Below are 17466 nucleotides of genomic sequence, written 5' to 3' on the forward strand. Positions count from 1 at the left end.
GCTTATCGACCACTGCAGCTGTATATTTTTTTGCAGTGCACTAAGCCAAGGAAATTAAGTTCACCAAAGTGGTCAAACCTGGCTATCATCTGAACATTGATATTGTCCAGTATGTTATAGTAAATTCACACCCTCTCGACTCTGACTGTTTACATTTCTGCTCAAATCGCTCATATAAACAATTAAAGCTTTCATCGTGTCGCTGATACAGGTATGGCAGAAATCCTTATCCATCACTTTGTTCTGCAGAAGACGGGAGAGCGCCCCAGTTTCATTGAAAATTCCATCATAGGCCATGAGCAAAAAGCAAACATGGTGGCGGCCTCTAAATGGGTTGCTAACTTATGACATCTGAGGGAGAGTGATTAACAGAATCAGTGGGGGCCCCCGGAGGTCAGGGGCCCTGGACATGAGCATAGACGCAGGAAATAAAAAATTGTTTCACGAAGGTAGTCCAGTACCGATATAGCCGTCTGTAGCGCAGGCAGTGATTCTCAACCAAAATGAGTGGTGGGAGGTTGAGCAGTACAGAATGATTGAAAATGGAAATTGTTTCTCCAGTCAATATGGTGGCAGGTGGCCTCAAGGTTAAAGTGTTAGGTCCACTAACCAAAAAGTCGCTGGTTTGAATACCTGAAGCTGACAAAGATAAAAGATCTGTAGCAGTGCCCTTCAGCAAAGCATTTTGTTATCTTGTTACATTCATTATCAATAGAGCATTCTAACTAAATTCAGCAAAAAAAGAAACGTCCCTTTTTAAGGACACTGTATTTCAAAGATAATTCATAAAAATCCAAATAACTGGCATCCCGGGTGGCGCAGTGGTCTGTGCCACCAGAGACTCCGTGGTCTAAAGCACTGCATCGCAGCGCCAGCTGTGCCACCAGAGACTCTGTGGTCTAAAGCACTGCATCGCAGCGCCAGCTGTGCCACCAGAGACTCTGTGGTCTAAAGCACTGCATCACAGCGCTCGCTGTGCCACCAGAGACTCTGTGGTCAAAGCACTGCATCGCAGCGCCAGCTGTGCCACCAGAGACTCTGTGGTCTAAGGCACTGCATCGCAGCGCTCGCTGTGCCACCAGAGACTCTGGGTTCGAGCCCAGGCTCTGCCGCAGCCGACCGCGACCGGGAGGCCCATGGGGCGGCACACAATTGGCCCAGCGTCGTCTGGGTTAGGGAGGGTTTGGCCGGCAGGAATATCCTTGTCTCATCGCGCACTAGCGACTCTTGTGGCGGGCCGGGCGTAGTGCACGCTGACCAGGTCGCTAGGTGTACGGTGTTTCCTCCAACACATTGGTGCGGCTGGCTTCCGGGTTGGATGCGGGCTGTGTTAAGAAGCAGTGCGTCTTGGTTGGGTTGTGTTTTGGAGGCTCTCGACCTTCGCATCTCCCGAGTCTGTACGGGAGTTGCAGCAATGAGACAAGACAGTAACTACTAACATTTGGATACCACGAAATTGGGGAGAAAAAGGGGGTAAAAGTATAAATAAAAATCCAAATAACTTCACAGATCTTCATTGTAAAGGTTTTAAACACAGTTTCCTGTACTTGTTCAATGAACAATTGGAACGGTCGTTAAGACACTAACAGCTTTCAGATGGTAGGCAATTAAGGTCACAGTTATGAAAACTCAGGACACTAAAAAGGCTACCGACTCTGAAAAACACCAAGGGTCCCTGCTTATCTGCGTGAATGTGGCTTAGGCATGCTGCAAGGAGGCATGAGGAAATAAATTGCAATGTCCATACTGTGAGACGCCTAAGACAGCGCTACATGACGGACAGCCAATCGTCCTCGCAGTGGCAGGCCACGTGTGACAACACCTGCACAGGATCAGTACATCCGAACATCACACCTGTGGGACAGGTACAGGATGGAAACAACTGCCCGAGTTACACCAAGAACGCACAATCCCTCAATCAGTACCCAGACTGTCCACAATAGGCTGAGAGAGGCTGGACAGGGCTTGTAGGACTGTTGTAAGGCAGGTCCTCACCAGACATCATCGGCAACAACGTCGCCGTTGGGCACAAACCCACCGTCGCTGGACCAGACAGGACTGGCAAAAAGTGCTCTTCACTGACGGACGAGTCACGGTTTTGTCTCTCCAGGGGTGATGGTCGGATTTGCGTTTATCGTCGAAGGAATGTGCGTTACACCGAGGCCTGTACTCTGGAGCGGGAAAGATTTGGGGGTGGAGGGTCCGTCTTGGTCTGGGGCGGTGTGTCACCACATCATCGGACTGGGCTTGTTGCCATTGCAGGCAATCTCAAACTGTGCGTTACTGGGAAGACATCCTCCTCCCTCATGTGGTACCCTTCCTGCAGGCTCATCCTGACATGACCCTCCAGTATGACAATGCCACCAGCCAAACTGCTCGTTCTGTGCATGACTTCCTGCAAGACAGATATGTCAGTGTAATGCCATGGCCAGCGAAGAGCCTGGATCTCAAACCCATTGAGCATATGTGGGACCTGTTGGATTGGAGGGTGAGGGCTAGGGCCATTCCCCCCAGAAATGTCCGGGAACTTGCAGGTGCCTTGGTAGAAGAGTGGGGTAACATCTCACAGCAAGGACTGTCAAATCTGGTGCAGTCCATGAGGAGATGCACTGCTGGCCAAAGGACACATTATTCCATTTGTTAGTCACATGTGTGAGGAACTTGTTCAGTTTATGTCTCAGTTGTTGAATCTTATGTTCATAAAAATATTTACACGTTAAGTTTGCTGAAAATAAATGCAGTTGACAGTTTCTTTTTTTGATGAGTTTAGTTTCCTACATTGCATTTTGGCCCAAAACCTAACTTTTGGTGAATTTTCCTGTTCCGCAAGTACACTGCTCAAATAAATAAAGGGAACACTTAAACAACACAATGTAACTCCAAGTCAATCACACTTCTGTGAAATCAAACTGTCCACTTAGGAAGCAACACTGATTAACAATAAATTTCACATGCTGTTGTGCAAATGGAATAGACAACAGGTGGAAATTATAGGCAATTAGCAAGACACCCCCAATAAAGGAGGTGATAACCACAGACCACTTCTCAGTTCCTATGCTTCCTGGCTGATGTTTTGGTCACTTTGAATGCTGGCGGTGCTTTCACTCTAGTGGTAGCATGAGACGGAGTCTAAAGCCAGGTAGTGCAGCTCATCCAGTATGGCACATCAATGCGAGCTGTGGCAAGAAGGTTTGCTGTGTCTGTCAGCGTAGTGTCCATAGCATGGAGGCGCTACCAGGAGACAGGCCAGTACATCAGGAGACGTTGAGGAGGCCGTAGGAGGGAAACAACCCAGCAGCAGGAACGCTACCTCCGCCTTTGTGCAAGGAGGAGCAGGATGAGCAGTGCCAGAGCCCTGCAAAATGACCTCCAGCAGGCCACAAATGTGCATGTGTCTGCTCAAACGGTCAGAAACAGACTCCATGAGGGTGGTATGAGGGCCCGACGTCCACAGGTGGGGGTTGTGCTTACAGACCAACACCGTGCAGGACGTTTGGCATTTGCCAGAGAACACCAAGATTGGCAAATTCGCCACTGGTGCCCTATGCTCTTCACAGATGAAAGCAGGTTCACACTGAGCACGTGACAGAGTCTGGAGACGCAGTGGAAAACGTTCTGCTGCCTGCAACATCCAGCATGACCGGTTTGGCGGTGGGTCAGTCATGGTGTGGGGTGGCATTTCTTTGGGGGGCTGCACAGCCCTCCATGTGCTCGCCAGAGGTAGCCTGACTGCCATTAGGTACCGAGATGAGATCCTCAGACCCCTTGTGAGACCATATGCTGGTGCAGTTGGCCCTGGGTTCCTCCTAATGCAAGACAATGCTGGACCTCATGTGGCTGGAGTGTCAGCAGTTCCTGCAAGAGTAAGGCATTGATGCTATGGACTGGCCCTCCCATTCCCCAGACCTGAATCCAATTGAGCACATCTGGGACATCATGTCTCGCTCCATTCACCAACGCCACGTTGCACCACAGACTGTCCAGGAGTTGGCGAATGCTTTAGTCCAGGTCTGGGAGATCCCTCAGACCATCCGCCACCTCATCAGGAGCATGCCCAGGCGTTGTAGGGAGGTCATACAGGCACGTGGAGGCCACACACACTACTGAGCCTCATTTTGACTTGTTTTAAGGACATTACATCAAAGTTGGATCAGCCTGTAGTGTGGTTTTCATTCATTCATATCTAGGATGTGTTATTTTAGTGTTCCCTTTATTTTTTTGAGCAGTGTATTTGGTCACTACTGAGGTGACACACTGAAATGAGAGTCCTGAGACAAAATTAGTTAAGAACCACTGCCCTATAGATTCAACTTTTCATGCATCGACTGCAACAGTACTAGACTCAGCTTTACCAACTCCCATCACCCCAGTCATAGCCACCTCCGCATCACATCCACCCCCATTAATCATCAATGACAAAACAACGGATCTGGGAAATAAACTCAATATGAAACCATGGCCATATTTCAATCCAAGGCACTTTATAGAGCAGCGCATTGGACAGTCAATTAAGCATTTTAACAGGTAATCAACGCTTGATCTGACATTCGCAGGGATCCATGAAAGGAATCACTGCAAACGCCTGGGAAATTGCATTTAAATTACACCTTTGTCAGCTGTCCAACGCACTGCTCTATAACGCATATCGGATTGAATCCTGGCATGACTGACAGTTGCACCTGGAGGACTATGGAAGTCTAAAAGAAGGTGTGATTGTAAAGTAATTTAACTTGTACATATATCTCATGGTCTTAGTTCATCCATCATACCCCATCAGAAGACAATGTAATTGAAAAATACTACACCCTCATAACATGGTTAAAACTATACTTTGATAGTATAGCTCTTTCTATGAATTTGAAAGTGGTTACATTTCTCCAGCTCAATCCCTCAACTGTTTAACAAAACAAAATGGTTGTGTTGCGAATTTCGTTAGTTTCAAATCCCGGAGTGCCCCTTTAAAAAACAGGGAAAAGAAATCAACTGGCATTCAAATGGGAAACAAAATGTTCTTTATTTACAAAACAACTGGAAGATTGCAGTAGGCATTTCCCTAAGAATACAATAGTAAAGGTTGTTCCAAAGCTACTATTAAAAACAAAACAAATGAGACAAGAATTCCAACAGTAAATAAAAGGGGTCCAAAGTGTAATCAAAGTGGTCTCTCCACTTCAGTCACCACCACCTTAGATCAGGTCAGCCACTGAGGAGAAAATATTTGATGTTAATGACAGCCATCTAATGTCAATGCCCATTTTGTAAAAGAACCCCAGGTCTTTATGGCCCTAAAATCTGTAAACCCAGTATATGGTTGAAACAAAATGTACATTTAGTTCCTTGAACAACCAAAACATCAATACTAAACATATCAACATTGTCAATTAAATATTCAGGCAGAAGATTAACAAATGCTAATTTACCGTTCATTGGCATTTCATCGATCTGTGTGGAATAGTACTGCTCAATGTCACGGAGAATACGGATGTCGTCGTTCTTCACAAAGTTGATGGCCACACCCTTGCGGCCATAACGACCTGATCGGCCAATCCTATGAAGAGAGGAGAGGTTGAAGGACAAAAACGCCAGTAAATGTTTGCCCTGACAAGCCGATTTTTGCCGGATCCGGCTATGCGGGCCAGAAGCTCCTGGAAAGAGATTGGGGAGGTAGAGGATAGATGCGGTAAAGAGGTCAATGGAATGCAGACCATGGTGGAGAGAAGGACGCCGGATTGGCCTATATTCAACAAATCTGATCTAAGTGGATGTGTCAAATCTGTTATGATGTATTTTAACAGGATCACAGCGTGGTTATTAAAATCCAATTTGGATATATTTGGCTGTTTTCGCTGCATAACATTTACAAGTTGTCCCTTTCTAAGTTTAGAAAATGTGACTGCTAAATGCTAACTCCTGTTTGTATAAGCTAGTAGCATAGCTAGCATACATAAATCTGTGGTAGTAGTCAGTCTTTTTTTCTTCTTAAAAAACAAACAAACTGTAATGCAGTTGATTGATGACAAGAACATGTACTTGGGTTGATATTCAAAAAGGATTATATTCTTATTTTTTAACTTAAGATAGTATGAAATACACAAACTGCCTAAATGTAGGCACGTTTCTCTGGGAGGCAATGGGGAGATTCAGGTGCGAAAACAGTGCAGCCTTTTTTACTTAATGCCATCTTGGCTGAGCTCCTATGTCAAGCACCGGGAAACGGACTCCAAACATCTGAAGAGGTAAGGTCTTGTCGTTTCGCCAGTTGCTCGCAATTAGCTGGATGGATTTGAATCACTACAAGTGGTGCCCTGGAGACCAATTTATTGCATGCATATGACAGCTCGCCGAAGCGCAAGAAGTATGAATGCTCTGACTTCTGCAGAATCTGCTTCGCTGTAACCACTGCAGATGCCGGATTGACCCCCATTAAAAAATAAATACAAAAATGGTCTTTTAGTGTCCTGAGAGAGTGAACAGAGAAACCGCACAAAACGTACTGGACCTCTGCTACTCTCTGGGCTTTACTGTGGCACTGGAATGGAACCCACTGAGGACTGAGCCAGGTTACGAACAGTGCAAAAGGATGATTTCCCCCGACTTCACGGTTGACCGAATAGCCACATTGCATACTTAATATCGCTTAGTTTCTACAGTTGTTCTGGGAAGCCAGACATACCTGTGGATGTACAGCTCTCTGTTGTTGGGCAGGTCGTAGTTGATGATGAGGGACACCTGGGGCACATCCAGACCTCGGGCCCACACATCAGTTGAGATAAGCACTCGGCTATTGGGGATGGGGGGGGAGAAGAGGAGAGATCCATGTTAGGACAAACCAAGGTCGTATTCACTTGAAACCGAACGAGCTCAAACAAGGAAAGACTATCTGAACTTTGCAAAACGTTTTACACCAATTAAAAACGACCCAAGTCAACCCCTGGGAGATTTAAAAGAACAATGCGTAGACTTGTTCCCAAAGAGTGAACAGAGAAACGGTACAAGACGTACCGGACCCCTGCCACCCTCTGGGCTTTACTGTGGCACTGGAATGGAACCCACAGCTCACATTGAGGACTGAGCCAGGTTACGAACAGTGCAATGAAGAACGTCCGTTTAAGTGTTTAGTCCACTAGTACGCTTTATCTAGTGTGGGAAACTGTCCGGTATTGTATAGGAAAGACCACATTCTATATCAGGTGGACCAGAAAGAATCCACCCGATACAGTACATTGTCATTTAATAGGATCTAAATGTTTCTCCCGCTAAGAGACTCAACCAACTGTCCAAACTACTAAGCTGTCTCTGGCATCACAAGATGGACACGACTAGATTACACAGCTACATGTGCAAATTGTTGGTGATTGCACCCTTTATAAACAGTTTTAAAAAATGAGTATAAGACCAGCTTCTACTTTATCATAGAAGTATGACACAGTAACTACTGACACGGGAGCACATTCACTATTGATCAATATGGATCCAGTGGTCATACACACAAAATAAAAACAGAAACACTCAAATCTTATTGAATAGCCTTCAAAGATTCACTGGGCTGCTAAAAACACACTATTTCATCATTATTACCTGGCACCGGACCGGAACTCTTTCATGATGGACTCCCTCTCTTTCTGGGGCATGTCTCCATGCATGGAGGACACGGTGAAGTTGGCCTCCCTCATCTTCTCAGTCAGCCAGTCAACCTATTGCACGCAGAGCGAGGACAGATAGAGGCTCAGGCCAAACTCATGACAATGCATTTTAGGGATCACGCTAAAAAATTATCCCTGAAATGTACAATGTAGGGAATTGGGTGCCGTTTAGGACTTGTCATGTTCCCAGAGAATAAACAGAGCAACGGTACAAGACGTACCGGACCCCTGCCACCCTCTGGGCTTTACTGTGGCACTGGAATGGAACCCACAGCTCACACGGAGGACTGAGCCAGGTTACGAACAGTGCAAAGGAAGATTTTCTTGACATTCATCGGTGTGATGGGCAAGATCAACGAGAGGTTGTCAAACTAACAATGTCAAAGCATGTTGGCCCCCGGGGAGACGGAAGCATTGAGACCTCTTTGTTCAGTTTAATTTCATAAAAATCGATTTTTAAAAATCATAATAATTACAATGGTGGACATTTGAAAGAATGTATTTTGTTATGATACACAACCGAAAAACTAAACGTAACATCTCTTCACTGCGCTTGACATATTCCACAAACAAACATCTTCGTGTTGGGACATTGCTTACAAATTACCTGCTAAATAGTTGCATTTTTTTTTTGTCAAGTACACATTACTGATTGAATACAAACCTTCAATGGCGTACTCCTGACCATCCCCATTTCATACCAGTACATATAGGCAAAAGGAGACAGTACTCACTAGGAGGAAAAACATACAATAAAAACAGATGCCAACAACCCAAGTAGTTTTTTCTGGGCACAGATCTAGGGTCAGCTTCCCCTCCCCTAATCCTAACCTTAACTATTATTGGGGGAAATGCAAAACTAACCGAAAATCAGCGTTTAGGGACAACTAGGTTTAAGTTGTGTACAGACCTTCCGCTTGGTGTTGCAGAAGATGACAGCCTGCGTGATGGTGAGGGTGTCATACAGGTCACACAGGGTGTCAAACTTCCACTCCTCCCTCTCTACTGCCACGAAGAACTGCTTGATGCCCTCCAGAGTCAACTCATCACTGGGAGAGGGAAAGGGAAGAGGGGTTAACTAGGTATTGGACTTCTGCTGCTAGAGGAACACATTATGGCTTTTTCCAGTGAGTGCAGGTCTTCCTATTCCAGTTAACTCGGTTCTTCCCATAGAAATATTTCCTAGGCAGGGTGCAAAGGCCCCAAAAAGAACAACCATACCTTTATAAAAAAAAAAAATAGTAATCATTTTTAAAAAGGAGAGCAGCATGTAGTTTGCCATGACAGGGGGTTTTGGTTCATGTTCCCAGAGAGTGAACAGAGAAACGGTACAAGACGTACCGGACCCCTGCCACCCTCTGGGCTTTACTGTGGCACTGGAATGGAACCCACAGCTCACACGGAGGACTGAGCCAGGTTACGAACAGTGCCAAAAAGAAAGATTTCCTTGACTCGCCTATATAAAGTCAGAAATACTTCTATATAAGACAGAATAGTTTGTCCTTCTCTTCTGAAAGGTCCTACAGGAAAGGTGGAGGGCCTTTTATCGATTTAAGCATGGTTGATTCTCTGATGACTATATGAGGGTTTGTATTCATACTAAGTATATGTTTTCAGACTAAGCTGGTTCCAAATCCCTCACTCGCCCCTAATCCCTGGATGATTGCAGAGGTGTAGGGTCTGGATTACATATAAGCAGTTCAGGGGTGGAGCATCCACTATATTGCTTCCACCTTACAGACCTGCAGAAACTAAGGGTTAGGGCCATGGGGTAGAGAGCGATTTAGGACTGGCTGATTTACACCCCCCCCATACATTACACAATGCTGCCCTCTAGAATACACAACTTGAACAAGTCTAACTCCAGGAACAAGGTAGCCTGGTCATCATTCTCAAAACAGCGATCAGGCTGGTTCCACTAGGCTAGAAACCCGGGGTGGTACTTCCTAATATATACAGCCGAGTAACACTTGACTCACCGCTTGACCAGGATGCGGATGGGGTCGGTCATGAACTTGTTGGTCATCTCCAGGATCTCGTGGGGCAGGGTGGCGCTGATCAGACACACTTGGGTGGCGGGGGGCAGGTACCGGTACACGTCGTAGATCTGCTCTTTGAAACCTGTCGGACAGTTAAGGTAAGGCTATTCAGTATCCCCTTCATATTACACTAGGCTTCCAGGGAAGCCTAGTGGTTAGAGCGTTGGACTAGTAAACGTAAGGTTGCAAGTTCAAATCCCTGAGGCGACAAGGTACAAATCTGTCGTTGTGCCCCTGAACAGGCAGTTAACCCACTGTTCCTAGGCAGTCATTGAAAATAAGAATTTGTTCTTAACTGACTTGCCTAGTTAAATAAGGGCTAAAATAAAAGTCACGCAGCCCGTCAAAACGACTTTCCTGTGCAAAAGTGTCTGAGCCCAAGTGTCCCTGCATGCCGTGGGATGTAGACAAGTAGGGATAGTAGGAACTGAACAGGCTGCACTGTAACTTATCCTGCTTTACCATGAGACCTCGTTGTTGTTTAGGAGAGAGCAGAAACACAAACAACTTGCAGACGTGCATTACGGAGATGACGCGAAAGACAATAGCGTGTCTGGCTTACCCTTGTTGAGCATTTCGTCTGCTTCGTCCAGCACCAGCATCTTGATGGCACGCGTCCTCAAACTCCTCCTGCGGATCATATCTAAAGAACAGAGAGAGGGAGAGCAGTGCCTGCATTAGTCAGCCTGCTGTGGGAAAATGAAGGCTACTCAACTCATACACGACCCTTGCAGTGACTACAGTGAGCCTAATTCATGATTGTCTACTCATGCATATTTTCTAGTTACCTTCCTTTGAAATTAAATGTTCTGGTATCAGGTAAATCGTTAAAAATTTGAGATCAGGAGACTGTAGTGGGACCTTAAGTCGTTGATTTACCATCCTTCTTTCCCCTGTGTGCTACTGGGGGAGGGGGGGTCATGTTACCAGAGAGTGAACAGAGAAATGGTACAAGACGTACTAGACCCCTGCCACTCTCTGGGCTTTACTGTGGCACTGGAATGGAACCCAAATCTCACACTGAGGACTGAGCCAGGTTACGAACAGTGCAAAAATGATTATTTTCTTTACTTTTGGGGCGGCAGGTAGCCTAGTGGTTAGAGCTTTAGGCCAGTAACCCGAAAGGTTGCGGGATCGAATTCTCGAGCTGACAAGGTAAAAATCTGTCGTTCCGTCCCTGAACAAGGCAGTTAACCCACTGGTCCCGGCATGGCGTCATTGTAAATAAGAATTTGTTCTTAACTGACTTGCCTAGTTAAATAAGAAATATATACTGTTGTCCTGAGTATGCAGAGTAGCCTCATTACATAAGGTACAAACCGTTTCAAGGAAGGCAGATCCAGACTGAACCCACGAAGTGAAACAATGTTGAAACAGCGAAATTCAGTTTTGATCCTGTGACAGAATTCTGAGATATTAAATGTCTAGTCTGCTTAGCTGGGCAGACACAGACATTCATACCTGTGGATGGGAGATAGATACTAGAAAGTTAGGGTCCAGGGAACTCACCAAACACTCTCCCAGGGGTCCCTGCTACTACGTGCTGGCCATAGTCCAGTTTGCGAATGTCCTCACCCACGTTTGTCCCGCCGATGCAGGAATGACACTGGACGTTCATGTAGTCACCGAGGGCCAGGAGCACCTGGGGGGGGGTTAACATCTGGATATTAGGAGATAATGGCTGTCCCAATTTTTTACCAATGTTGCACATTCCTAGTAATGGATTTAACAATGGTGGAACCGCCCCCCCCCCCGCCAAGGCTTTCACCAATCCAATCCTTTGCCAGTGTTCTGATCTGGGCAGCATTCAGTCGGCATAGAACAGGAGAAACCATTTTGAAACTGAGGAAAACCGGGGAGGTACTATCTGAACATAAATAAATAATAAACACTTGTTCCCATTGCACAGCGTTTTGAAGTATTTGCTAGTGTTACCAAATGAACAGGACCTGAACATGTCCCAATAGAAACACTTTGTTTTCATACATTTTGCTACTGTGTGCCCTACTGAACACAGCCCTCATCTTCCAAAGCAGTTTTTCCCCAGTACATCAGAAGACACTTGATATTCAGTCACATACCTTCTGTATCTGTCCAGCCAACTCTCTGGTGGGAGCCAGGATCAGTGCTTGGGTTTCACGCACCTGTTACAAAAACAAAAAAATAATCACATTTTGCTCACGCTGTCTCAACTCCACATATTCAGAGTGCGAGAAAATTTCACAACAAAATGTCGTTGGATGATCCAAAACTGCTATGTGATGATAACGGCACATCAGTACCTACAACCGGGCTTCTATTCGTGTAGCCTCTCAGTAAGAGTTATGATCGAGGATCTCATCCTACGTGTTCATATAAAATGATTCATTATGATCTAAAAGGAACAACGGATACTAGATCAGCACTCCTACTCTGAGACACCCTAGTCTGCACATACCGACAACCTTACTCAAATACCTGAATGTCAAGACACTGCAGCACTGATACGCAAAACGTGGCAGTCTTTCCTGTTCCTGACTGAGACCTAAAAGAAAGAAAGGTGTTGCAGAACAGAGAAAGATGGTATTCAACAGCCACAATAAAACATTTGAACAAGGGCCCAAAAGACTAAATGTTTTGCAACAGAATCCGATTAATGAATACACCCCTGGTGAATAGCCAAAGTTCCAAACAGTTAACTATATATTTAGTCTGTAGCTCTGGACGTCGTGGTTCTCTAGCATAAACAGTCACGACTTACTGTGCAATGACATCTCTACCCTTGATGATCTGTTTAATTGCTCTTTGTTGGATTGCGGAAGGCTTCTCGAAACCTAAGAAAAAATAAGAAATAAATAAGAAATAAAAGGTGGTTAATTATGTAGGCCCATGACACTCTTTCCAGTGAAATATTTCAATAAACATTACATGCTCAAAGGATTACATGAATGGTAACTGGAAAATATTGCTGGTAGTACTGATTATTTTTTATCTGTTGTGCAGACAGTGTCAAAGTGTTTTAGCACTGGCGAGATCAGATGGCGCTACAAGAAGAGCAAAATGCTCACACACAAAAATATTAAATCAACAAGTGAGGAAATGCAACATGTACTAAATCCTAAATGGGGTGGAATATGCCAGTTAGCTAATATCAGCTAACGTTAGCTCGGTTTAACGAAGCTAATTAACTAGCTAACGTTGGCAAGGTAGTTGGCTAACTAAAGAAAAACAAATACAACAGTCTTTTTTTCCCATTACAATACTCGCAGTATGTGTTTGTTCTGTGTGAGCAACTGAGTCATGAAGCATAGAAAATGTGTCCAAATAACTTACTTGGGTAGTTGCCTACATGGGCCCACCGTACCAAACAAAACCCCGGACCTACCGTATGCGTAGATCCCACGGAGGAGATCCTCTCGTAGGCCCATTGTGTCGAAGGTAGGAGTAACATCGACCTCCTCGCTGGTCTCAAACTCGATCTTGGTCATGTCTTCCTCCTTCAATAGACGCCTCGTGCGTGGTACGGTGGCTACTTCCATGGCTTTTGTGAGCGTTTTCACAAAATAAGAAGGAAATCGACAACTTCACCAACTTCACTGCTGCGGGAAGTAGAAAAAAGACCGCCGCATGCGTCGCTTTAGTGACGCCAAAAGCAAGAGACAATCATTTGCATGACGGGTAAAGGTGTACCAAAGACTTTTTAGAAGTAAATCAAGATAGACCACAACGTGTCGTTTCCAATGGAAACAAATGAGTCAGAGTGAGCAGAACAAACAAGGAGGTGGGCAGAGCCAAGCACCCGCTAGCGATATCCTATAGGCGTTCTTGTATGTATCTGCATATTTCCGTTACGGAAGGCCTACTCTGTGAATTGCCGTGTGCAATAAATAACTCAATTCTACTCTGTACTCCTTCTAAACAGCGCGATTTTTAAAAACGTTTGAAAGGGGTACAGTCTACAAAACTTAGTCCATTCTGTTCATAACATATTCTTTGTTTCCGAACAGAAAACTATATTGAGATCGAATGTTTAATCGATGATAAAATGTGCAGAATTTCGGCCAAACTACATCCCCTCCCATATTGAGTGGAGATGTCAACCGGATGCTTCACATTTATACATCCAGTGAAATATCTGTCTCATTGTTCTATGCAGAAATCGCTCCGCCATTTCCTGGTTGCTAACTATTAATATATGCCGCGTTCACGTACTAGTCGAGACACAGAAAACTTGAAACATTTCTGATTTGCTAACTGGTTGAACACAGCAAGTGTATATTACACCCAGTTAGCAAATCAGAAAAGTCAGAGTTTCCTAGTTCTGACTAGCACGGGAACGTGGCAATACAGAGAAGGAACGTTCAGATGCTTCATAATAGCTCGGAAGTGAAGCCGCACATTGAATACATGGAGCAGGTTGGAAAAAAATGGCATTATAACACGGTTAAAATTTTCAGAAGGTCTGTCATCACCATTCATGTAATACATTAAATATATACATCAGACGATATTGGGGAGCAATTTCATAGTTTTTTTCACGGTTACATTTCCAATTTCAATCTTATAGCAACTGTTATGGGTAGAGCAGACCATTCGATATGCGCTTAATTTACATATTTATATACCCAAAATTCTAATTTCATCCCTTCCATGTATGTTTATTGGAGTTCCAATCCAAACACCCTCCCTTTTATCTTGGTTCAGTCAGTCGCTCCAGCGACTTCTTTGTATAAATTTAAATGATTGTTTCATCTATTCAACTCATCTTGATTTCTGATTATGACAGACACATCATCGGCATAAGCAAGTGCGACAATGGGCTGTCTGGAGCTGGTGATAGCACCTTGAATACTTAGATATTCTTTAATTCGCTTTAGAAGAGGGCTAGTAGCTATTACATGGAAGGCTGTGCTAAGTGGGCAACCCTGCTTCACCCCCCTTTCAATTTCAAAAGGTTCGGTCAGGAAACCATTTACATTAACTTGGACAATAGATCGGCTTACAGTAATTTAATCACATCAATTAATGGACCTGGGAACCCATAACATTTCATTACAAACCGTCAATATTCACATGAAACATCATTAAAAGCATTTTTCTCAACAAGACACATGTAGAAATCACATTCAGATGTGGATGTAGTAATATCTTTCAAATCAAATGTATTTATATAGCCATTCTTAAATCAGCTGATATCTCAAAGTGCTGTACAGAAACCCAGCCTAAAACCCCAAACAGCAAGCAATGCAGGTGTAGAAGCAAGGTGGCTAGGAAAAACTCCCAAGAAAGGCCAAAATCTAGGAAGAAACCTAGAGAGGAACCAGGCTTTGAGGGGTGGCCAGTCCTCTTCTGACTGTGCAGGGTGGAGATTATAACAGAACATGGCCAAGATGTTCAAATGTTCATAAATGATCAGCATGGTCCGGTGAACAGGTCAGGGTTCCATAGCCACAGGCAGAACAGTTGAAACTGGAGCAGCAGCACGGCCAGGTGGACTGGGGACAGCAAGGAGTCATCATGCCAGGTAGTCCTGAGGCATGGTCCTAGGGCTCAGGTCCTCCGAGCCATACAGATGTTGTCCCACATGAAACGCCCTTTGCTCTTTTTCTATTTTGGTATCAAGAACCCCCTTTATTCTGTTCATTATTATTTTCGCTAAGATCTTAATAGTCTAAATGTTTTAATGACAGTCAATGGCATGTATTCATGGATGCCAAGGGAAACCAGGCTTCCACAAAAAAATGTGCCCCCAAAAATGAATGTGTCCTTCGTCTCTGTGTTTCATAATTTTCCTTCAGCACCCTTCTGTCTCTGTATGTGTAGCCCATCTATCTGATGCTATCTGGTCAAAAAGAGAATGACATTGTTGCCGCCCATAGCATTGAATTCAAGTGAAACCAGCGAGCATCATTGAGCAAAACAGTGAGCTCAACTGGGAATGATCCTGGCTCACCAAAAAAAAAAAAAAAAGGTGGAAGCCAGTTTGGATTTAGCTTCACACCAATCACATCAAAAGCCAAACATCATAAACAAAAACATTTTGAATTGTTGCATTTCGTTCTGTTGTTGTCCTCCGGTGGCTAGATAGCTAGCAATCTTTCTTTTTTTTCCTCCATTCTTTTACTTTTAGATGTGTGTATTGTTGTGTATTGTTAGATATTACTGCAGTAGCTAGGAACACAAGCACAACACCTTGGAGCTAGGAACACAAGCATTTCGTTACACCTGCAATAACATCCGCTAAACGTGTATGCGACCAATAACATTTGATTTGATGTGATTCTCTATACTGGCCAATGATTATAATTGCGATTCTGATACAATCATATATTCATACATTGTTCCACTGACCTGAGGGGATTGAAATTCAATATGTACAGTACCAGTCAAAAGTTGACACCTACTAATTCGTTTTTTTTTTTTTTTTACATTTAATTTTACTATTTTCTACATTGTACAATAATAGTAAAGATATCAAAACTATGAAATAACACATATGGAATCATGTAGTAACCACAAAAAGTGTTAAACAAATCAAAATATATTTTATATTAGAGATTCTTTAAAGTAGCCACCCTTTGCCTTGATGACAGCGTTGCACACGCTTGGCATTCTCTCAACCAGCTTCATAAGGTTGTCACCTGGAATACATTTCAATTAACAGGTATGCCTTTTTTTTAAAGTTAATTTGTGGAATTTCTTTCCTTCTTAATGTGTTTAAGCCAATCAGTTGTGTTGTGAAAAGGTAGGGGTGGTATACAGAAGATAGCCCTATATGGTAAAATACCAAGTCCATATTAGACCTTCATGGTCAAACTGCTGCAAAGTAACCACTACTAGGGGCGGCAGGTAGCCTGGTGGGTAGGAGTGTTGAGCCAGTAACTGAAAGGTTGCTGGATTGAATCCCCAAGCTGACAAGGTAAAAATCTGTCGTTCTGCCCCTGAGCAAGGCAGTTACCCACTGTTCCACAGGCGCCGATGACGTGGATGTTGATTAAGGCAGTCCTCGCACCTCTCGGATTCAGAGGGGTTGAGTTAAATGCATAAGACACATTTCAGTTGAATGCATTCAGTTGACTCGGTATCCCTCTTTCCCCTAAAGGACACAAATAATAAGAAGAGACTTGCTTGGGCCAAAAAACACAAGCAATGAACATTAGACTAGTGGAAATCTGTGCTTTGGTCTGATGAGTCCAAATTTGAGATTTTTGGTTCCAACCGCCATGTCTTTCTGATGCGCAGAGTAGGTGAACGGATAATCTCCGCATGTGTGGTTCCCACCGTGAAGCATGGAAGAGGTGTGGGGGTGCTTTCCTGGTGACACTGTATGATTTATCTAGAATTCAAGGCACACTTAACCAGCATGGCTACCACAGCATTCTGCAGCAATACACCATCCCATCTGGTTTGAGCTTATTGGGACGATCATTTATTTTTCAACGGGACAAGTACCCAAAACACACCTACAGGCTGTGTAAGGGCTATTTGACCAATCAGAGTGATGGAGTGCTGCATCAGATGACCTGGCCTCAACAATCACCAGACCTCATCCCAATTGAGATGGTTTGGGATAAGTTGGACCACAGAGTGAAGGAAAAGCAGCCAACAAGTGCTCAGTATATGTGGTAACTCCTTCAAGACTGTTGGAAAAGCATTCCTCATGAAGCTGGTTGAGAGAATGCCAAGAGTGTGCAAAGCTGTCATCAAGGCAAAGTGTGTCTACTTTGAAGAATATAACACTTTTTTGATGACATGATTCCATGTGTGTTATTTCATAGTTTTGTCTTCACTATTCGTCTACAATG

At 44.2% G+C, this 17466-nt stretch overlaps 1 protein-coding gene and 4 non-coding genes across 5 annotated transcripts; all 5 read right to left on the minus strand.

Annotated features, from left to right (window-relative positions):
• Window positions 1–4989: 4989 nt before the first annotated feature.
• LOC135539457 (eukaryotic initiation factor 4A-III) lies at window positions 4990–13321 on the minus strand. Its single transcript, XM_064965352.1, has 12 exons — window positions 13047–13321; window positions 12423–12495; window positions 12140–12206; window positions 11764–11826; window positions 11192–11324; window positions 10245–10325; window positions 9623–9764; window positions 8554–8692; window positions 7579–7694; window positions 6674–6781; window positions 5421–5548; window positions 4990–5203 (listed from the first exon to the last, which is right to left on the minus strand). Exons 1-12 carry the CDS (start codon window positions 13198–13200, stop codon window positions 5187–5189), a joined length of 1221 nt encoding a protein of 406 aa, XP_064821424.1. The 5' UTR covers window positions 13201–13321; the 3' UTR covers window positions 4990–5186.
• LOC135540546 (small nucleolar RNA SNORA54) lies at window positions 6960–7093 on the minus strand. Its single transcript, XR_010455836.1, has one exon. It is a non-coding gene; the product is annotated as a small nucleolar RNA SNORA54 (small nucleolar RNA).
• On the minus strand, window positions 7822–7955 carry LOC135540549 (small nucleolar RNA SNORA54). Its single transcript, XR_010455839.1, has one exon. It is a non-coding gene; the product is annotated as a small nucleolar RNA SNORA54 (small nucleolar RNA).
• On the minus strand, window positions 8942–9075 carry LOC135540547 (small nucleolar RNA SNORA54). The gene has a single exon (XR_010455837.1). It is a non-coding gene; the product is annotated as a small nucleolar RNA SNORA54 (small nucleolar RNA).
• Window positions 10601–10734, minus strand: LOC135540548 (small nucleolar RNA SNORA54). Its single transcript, XR_010455838.1, has one exon. It is a non-coding gene; the product is annotated as a small nucleolar RNA SNORA54 (small nucleolar RNA).
• Window positions 13322–17466: the final 4145 nt, after the last annotated feature.

The sequence above is a fragment of the Oncorhynchus masou genome, chromosome 5 (genome assembly GCF_036934945.1).
Source record: "Oncorhynchus masou masou isolate Uvic2021 chromosome 5, UVic_Omas_1.1, whole genome shotgun sequence".
In the NCBI taxonomy this organism is placed as follows: Eukaryota; Metazoa; Chordata; class Actinopteri; order Salmoniformes; family Salmonidae; genus Oncorhynchus; species Oncorhynchus masou.